The sequence below is a fragment of the Oxyura jamaicensis genome, chromosome 7 (genome assembly GCF_011077185.1).
Source record: "Oxyura jamaicensis isolate SHBP4307 breed ruddy duck chromosome 7, BPBGC_Ojam_1.0, whole genome shotgun sequence".
NCBI lineage: Eukaryota > Metazoa > Chordata > Aves > Anseriformes > Anatidae > Oxyura > Oxyura jamaicensis.
The window spans coordinates 21,587,718-21,595,217 of NC_048899.1; the positions used below are offsets into that span (position 1 = coordinate 21,587,718).

The 7,500-nt window shown below is 42.9% G+C and overlaps 1 protein-coding gene across 6 annotated transcripts in view; it reads left to right on the top strand.

The window, feature by feature from the left end:
* Positions 1 to 7,500, top strand: part of FIGN (fidgetin, microtubule severing factor) — a 104,077-nt gene that overhangs the window by 93,485 nt on the left and 3,092 nt on the right. For 5 of the 6 annotated variants that reach the window (XM_035331576.1, XM_035331575.1, XM_035331577.1 and 2 more), the window contains one exon: positions 783 to 7,500. This exon is cut by the window's right edge and continues 3,092 nt beyond it. In XM_035331576.1, coding sequence (XP_035187467.1) covers positions 783 to 3,034 — 2,252 coding nt within the window. In that variant the 3' untranslated portion in view covers positions 3,035 to 7,500. Of the gene's footprint in view, positions 1 to 72; positions 329 to 782 lie in introns of all 6 variants that reach the window. The other variant, XM_035331574.1, reaches the window with a different exon arrangement.

The window sequence follows — 7,500 nt, forward strand, 5'->3', positions numbered from 1 at the left end:
GGGGGGGGGGAGGAGAAAAGAGAGAGCAAGCAAGGAGACCAACAGACAAGTCATGCTTGTTTTTTTTTCCAGAGCCTCAACAACAGAACTGAGAGGCAGAAAGGAGCCAGTTGTAATTCATACCGAGTTGTAGGCTTTGTGTGATGAAAGCGACGGAGCGCTGCCTGGGAGATTGCTTTGCTGCACTCCACGAAGCAGATTTGAAACTGTCGTGGACCACTTTAGATGAGAGTTGGATTATGGAATGACCTGCTATGTCTGTGTCATATTGTTCTGCGCAGGGTGCATTATACTGTGCTAACTAGGTGTTCAGTACCAAATAAGAGAGGTATCCTAGATGTGATCTGTCAGCTGTGTCTCATATTTTTATATTGGTTAACATATAAAACTGAAACAGTGATGAGAGAGGACAGAGCAGTCGGATACCTTGTGTGTTATAAATAAATCTGCACTCAGAGTATTTAAAATGTACCAAATCTTATTTAATTACTTTGAGAAATCTGGCACTACCTATATATCTATCTTAAAACCAAAAAATACCCCCCCATACTGAATCAACAAAAAATGTGCCTCAGTGTGTATATGCCTATAAAAAAACAATCTGACTGTTTATAGTGCTTCATCAGGGCATTTTATGTTTTTTTCTTTAATGGTTTGTGATGTTAAGTACAGTGTTTCAGATAGCTGAAGAAGTTTACAGGTGGTACATTCAAGAACTTGCTTAAGATGCTTAGGAAAAAGGCCGAGCTTGCTGTTAACTCTGTTTTTCCCTGCTGCCCTAGGCTTGAAGATGCAGTGGACGCCGGAGCATGCCCAGTGGCCAGAACAGCACTTTGATATCACTTCCACCACCCGGTCCCCCGCCCACAAGGTGGAAGCCTACCGGGGGCACTTGCAGCGCACCTACCAGTACGCCTGGGCCAATGATGACATCTCTGCTCTCACCGCCTCCAACCTCTTGAAAAAGTATGCAGAAAAATACTCCGGTATATTGGAAGGCCCAGCCGAGCGGCCCATTCTCAGCAATTACTCTGAAGCTCCCTCGGGGCTGGTGAACGGTCGGAAGAATGAAAGTGAGCCCTGGCAGCCTTCGCTGAATTCAGAGAGTGTGTATCCCATGAACTGTGTCCCAGACGTTATCACCGCCAGCAAAGCCGGTGTAAGCGCAGCCCTCCCTCCCACAGACGTCTCGGCCAGCATTGGGAGTTCACCTGGGGTGGCCAGCAACCTGGCTGAACCCAGTTACTCCAGCAGCACCTGTGGAAGTCACACTGTTCCCAGTCTTCATTCAGGGCTCCCTTCTCAGGAATACGCCACAGGATACAATGGCTCGTACTTGCATACCAGTTACAGTGGCCAGCCAGCACCTGCACTTCCATCCCCTCATCCATCCCCCCTGCATAGCTCGGGACTCTTACAGCCACCGCCACCACCGCCACCACCACCAGCCCTGGTCCCCGGCTACAACGGGACCTCTAACCTCTCCAGTTACAGCTACCCATCTGCCAGTTATCCTCCTCAAACTGCTGTTGGCCCTGGGTACAGCCCCGGGGGTGCCCCACCACCCTCGGCATACCTGCCGTCAGGAATCCCTGCTCCGACCCCACTGCCCCCCACCACCGTCCCCAGCTACTCCTACCAGGGCCATGGTCTGACGCCCATTGCACCGTCTGCTCTGACAAACAGTTCAGCCAGTTCTCTTAAAAGGAAAGCTTTCTACATGGCAGGGCAAGGAGAAATGGACTCCAGTTATGGAAATTACAGCTATGGCCAACAGAGATCTACACAGAGTCCCATGTATCGAATGCCCGACAACAGCATTTCAAATGCAAACAGGGGGAATGGTTTTGACAGAAGTGCTGAAACATCATCCTTAGCATTTAAGCCAACAAAGCAGCTAATGTCCTCTGAACAGCAGAGGAAATTCAGCAGCCAGTCCAGCAGGGCTCTAACACCCCCATCCTATAGTACTGCTAAAAACTCGCTGGGTTCGAGATCTAGTGACTCGTTTGGGAAGTATACCTCCCCAGTAATGAATGAGCACGGTGACGAGCACAGGCAGCTCCTTCCTCACCCAATGCAAGGCCCGGGACTTCGTGCAGCTACCTCATCCAACCACTCTGTGGACGAGCAACTGAAGAATACTGACACACACCTCATTGACCTTGTTACCAATGAGATTATCAACCAAGGACCTCCTGTGGACTGGAATGACATTGCTGGCCTAGATCTCGTAAAGGCCGTCATTAAAGAGGAGGTTTTATGGCCAGTATTGAGGTCAGATGCATTCAATGGACTGACTGCTCTACCTCGGAGCATCCTTTTATTCGGACCTCGGGGAACAGGCAAAACGTTAATGGGCAGATGTATAGCTAGTCAGCTGGGGGCCACGTTTTTCAAAATCACTGGTTCTGGCCTTGTCACAAAGTGGTTAGGGGAAGGAGAAAAAATTGTCCACGCCTCCTTCCTTGTGGCAAGGTGTCGCCAACCCTCGGTGATTTTTGTTAGTGACATTGATATGCTTCTTTCTTCTCAAGTGAGTGAAGAACACAGTCCAGTAAGTCGGATGAGAACCGAGTTCCTTATGCAGCTGGACACTGTACTGACTTCTGCTGAGGACCAAATAGTAGTAATTTGCGCCACGAGTAAACCAGAAGAAATCGATGAATCTCTTCGAAGGTACTTCATGAAACGACTTTTAATCCCACTTCCTGACAGCACAGCGAGGCACCAGATAATAGTACAACTGCTCTCACAGCACAATTATTGTCTCAATGACAAGGAGGTTGCACTGCTTGTCCAGCGCACAGAAGGCTTTTCTGGACTAGATGTGGCTCACTTGTGTCAGGAAGCAGTGGTGGGCCCACTCCATGCCATGCCAGCCACAGACCTTTCAGCCATTATGCCCAGCCAGTTGAGGCCAGTTACATATCAAGACTTTGAAAATGCTTTCTGCAAGATACAGCCTAGCATATCTCAAAAAGAGCTTGATACATATGTTGAATGGAACAAAATGTTTGGTTGCAGTCAGTGATACTACTTAAAAAAAAAAAAAAAAAAAGTAATGAATGTTGGCACACACAGAACCTGCTACATAGGGTAGAGAACCCTTTTCAGTAGTGTTAAAATTGCAAAGGGTACTGGGAAGACTACAATTTACCTTGCCTCTAAAGAGTCAGGGTAGACTTGAAGGAAAAGTGCATCAAACAAGAGCTGCTGATCTGAAAGAGCCACACATGACAGAAAGCGCATGTTGATGCTCAGTTCTGTTCAAGCTAGACAATACTCACCAAGGAGCAAGGTGCAAGTGGGTTGATTTCAGAAGGACATGAACCCTGTGTGTTGATTCCATTCTGCTGTTCTTGAGATTTAGTTGCTGTCAAGTGCCTGAAGTGGTGCTTTATTTTTTGTTTGCCTCACAATTACATTGGTGGCATGTGCTAATATAAAGAGCTTTAACTTCAAACATTATTGGACTAAAGAGATGAACGGTTGTGTTGCGACAGAGAACCAGATTTTTGCTATTCTAAGAGCAACAGTATTCCTCAATCCTGTCTGTTCTGTGGTGTTAAACTAAGAACAGGTAAAACAGGGTAATGGTAATCTGGACCTTAATTTCTGCAGTTCATTTCTTTTAATGTTCTGTCTGCAAAAACTCAGGAAAGTGATTGTGATTTGTACAGTACCTCAAAGGAATGTGTTGAAAGCACTATGTACTGCTGAGAGTTATAGGCTAGGCTTCAATGTTACTTTATATTAAATATGTATGTTTACCTCAACAATTGGAAAATGGCAAGGAAAATTACTTTGAATGTATCCAGGAAAAAACTAAAGTGTGATATGACTGAAGCTTTACAGGTTTTTTGTTTGTTTGTTTGTTTTTGAAATAGAAACTGAAGAATTTCCTAATGTTAAGAAATAATTCTTTTGCCAATTTGTCAGATCAAACCAGAACGATTTTTCTTGTTGGTAAACTGTAAGAGTTTTCAGCATATCGCTCCTTGATAATTACGTGATACAGTCTTTAGAAGGTGCATAGATGAACAAAGAGCCACTTAATTGATTTATATTAGCAGCTGAAACAGTCAAACGAAAGATTTGGTAGGACTCTGAGAGGCATATTACCTTAAGCTGTGACTGTTGGCCGTTATTACACGGCTCTGGTCGTGGTTTTGAGGTTATTTTGGTGGAGCTGTAGGGAGTGGAATCAGTGTAGGTCACTGGCAGAGCTATGGGTTGCAGAGCTGATATAGCAATGCAGTAGACTGTGACCAAACAAACAGTACAAATAACAAAGCAAAACTGAACCCTCAAAGTACATTTATTTTCCTTCCTAAACTGTAAAGTTGAGTTTTCGTTGTGTGCGTACAACTCCATTGTCCTTAATGCAATCTTCATTTAGCATCCATTAGAAATCTTCCAGGCTGGAGTGTGCCCACCATTATTTCTACCTCAGTTTTGTTACATTTCTCTTGGAAAGCAAAGTAAGAAATAGGGCAAAAACCAAAACCAACACAAAAGTCAGATTACATTAGGAATGTGAACCTGCTAAACGAGTTTCAGAGAGCTGCTGGTTTTCCCCTGAAGTCAATTTTTCTCTATGCTAGTGCTCTTTATCCCCCTTTTTCCTCCCCCAAATACACTTATTCTGGTGTCTTCCTTCTGGAAAGACAAGCTGGCATGTGTGGCATTTTGCTCAGTTCCTCTCCTGTCCTCCCCCCCATCTTTCTTTTTATCCTTTAATGCTTTCTGTGCAACTCTTTTTGTGACAGCTGACTGATGTTGGGTAATGTCTCTGAGCAGGAGCAGCGTAAGTTGCAGCTGCCCAAAGCCTCTGCCATCACGTGAGCAAAACAGCCTTGCTTTTTTGAATGTATTTTTTGTTTGTTTACTTTAAAGAGACAGTAACAAAACTGTTGCGAAGCACTGGCTTTTAATGTTTCTGTTAAGTAATGTACATTCAAAACCATTGAATAAATGCACTGAAAAGCCCCAAGAAGAGAGATACCAATCTGTTAGTAGATCATGCTCGTCTTCTCAAAAATTGTACAGATCCTGTCCGTTTTGTTAAACCAATGGAGACACTTAGCATTCAGAAAGCTAATGAGGGATTTTGTGATATTGCTGGAAATTTTTGACTATTGATTACTACTTTCCTTTATCTTTCTTTTAATATATATATATATATATTTAGATAGAACATGCTAAAAAACAGAGCAAATAAACCAAAATCTAATTTAAGATGGATTCCTGGCAAACATTTTGTCTATCTAAAACTTTATGTTTTAAGCATAAAAGTACCATTTTAAAAACAGTGCCTTTCATTAAGGATGTAGAAAGTAAGACTTAAGTACATCACCTGCTTTTTTCTCTTTTTTCTTTCTTTCTTTCTTTTTTTTTTTTTTTTTTCTTTTTCCTTTCAACAGCAATTAGAGTCCATGGTCCTTGTTAATGACCCGGTCTTTCTGCTTCCCTAAACCTCCACAGGCTGCTTCTTCATCCTGGTCATTTCACCATCCTCATATTTGGGAGATCCTGATGTCCGTATTAGCATAGGTTCACACTGATCACACTGGCAAGTACGCTATTGCAGATCGCTGACCCAATTTCTGTCTTAGACATTGCCTTTTGTAGCTGCCATTGAGCTGTGCTTGTTTGAAAGGCTCGGGCAAGTTTTGATAAACCAATTCTTGTTTAAGCCATTTCTGCTAAAACTGTACTCCTAACAGATTTTGCAGATGGTAAAATGAAGATTACCCCCAGTGTGATTTTTTTACCTTTTTTTTTTTTTTTTCTTTTTTTCCAATAACAAAACTAAAAGCAAATTAAATTGTAGATGGTCCCTTTGGCTTCCAGCTTTAAATCATTCTCTTTAAAAAGTCACTCTGGAAATGGATTTTTCAAATGTTAACCAAAGTGACAAGTGGGCAGAAACTGAGATGGTGTGAAAATGCAGCTTCCACACACACAATCACATGCTCACGCTCTCCAGGCTTGATTCAGCTTTGGGGCAGCAGAAGCTGAAAACTTCACCCCATCACAACAGCAGCTGCAAGGAGTGGAGGACAGAGCCAGACTGTTACCCAAATCTTTTCTTACCAGCAGCTATCCTTGTCACTCAGGAAGGGTGTCTATTGAATTTGGCAAGATCTTGGCTTGGTACTGTTAAGAGGAGACACCTCCATCTTTTCCAGCAGTTTCTGGCCACATTATCTCCTTTGACAGAATTTTCACCAACCCAGAGGGCTGAGCTGGCTGAACTCCCCACCACATACTCTCCTTCCTTCTGTTTTCCTCTCTCCTCCCGCATTTAGCCCTGTTTTCTCCGTAGTGAGCAGGAGTTGGCATGCTGCAGGTCCTTCACCCCTCTTGGCAGCTTCCTCATCAAGGAATGTCCAGGAATGGCTGAAGCATGATGCTGAAGCTGAGTCCCCCTGAACTTGAGCGAGTCCCAAAGGTTAGGACTGTTTTTGAGAAGAGACACAAAGTATGTTCTAATGGTATCCTCAGGATGAAATACTAGCTAGTTTTTGACATACCCATGGTAGAAAGCTGTTTACGGTCTTTAATGACCAGGCAAAGTCAGGGTCTGCTGCCACAGAAACACCCAGTGGTTTGCTGGATTTTAAGGAACATGAAATGGTTAAAGAGCAGCTGCTGTGTCAGCTTATCACTACAAATGCTTTGAGTAGTATTTTTATGTGTGGATCCCATTCTACATCAGCTCATTTTCTTCCTTGTACCTTCAGTAACAATTCCTACGGCAACAAAAATAAAATAAATTGGAGGAATATTTCTGCAAGCTGAAGGATCAATATCAATTCAAGGAGGAGTTCATAATGACCTTATGTGAGACAGAAATGGAAATACTCTGTACTTCTGGCATGTTTCTCTTCAAAATATTTGGAACATTAGTGACAATATAAAAAAGTTTGCTGACTGAGCTGATCAATGGAATGTGAAGGCAGTTTACTTTAAGGCTATTTACTTTCACACGGATTATTTATCTATTAGTCAGTTTGCATTCTACTCAAATGCAGATAGATGGGCAAAATGTTTTCTTGAGGATTACAAATCTACTGAGGGGATAATCAACCATCTGACTAAAATACATAGGTTAAACACCATCTGAGTGTTCAGCTGGTCTTTACCAGCTATTTGGAGGCTATGCTCTGTAAAATGGTACAAGGTCATATTTAGGTGTTTTTTTTTGTTGTTGTTGTTTTTTTTTGTTTTTCTTAGGATTTTTTCACTAGGGGATCATCTAATCAAAAAGATCCAAATTAACTCCTATATTGAGGTGTTAATATGTTGCAAGTAAATCTGGGGATCCAACCAGGGTGGTCGCTATCTGCAACTCCATATGACTTCAGGTAAAGAGATGTTCTTGTAATCCCCCTGCATTTCTCTCTGAAGCACTCTGTTGTGAGGGAGAGTGTATAACTCAGATCTGAAGGATACACTTTGTCACAAAACAAGGCCACCAAAGGTTCTAGGGCC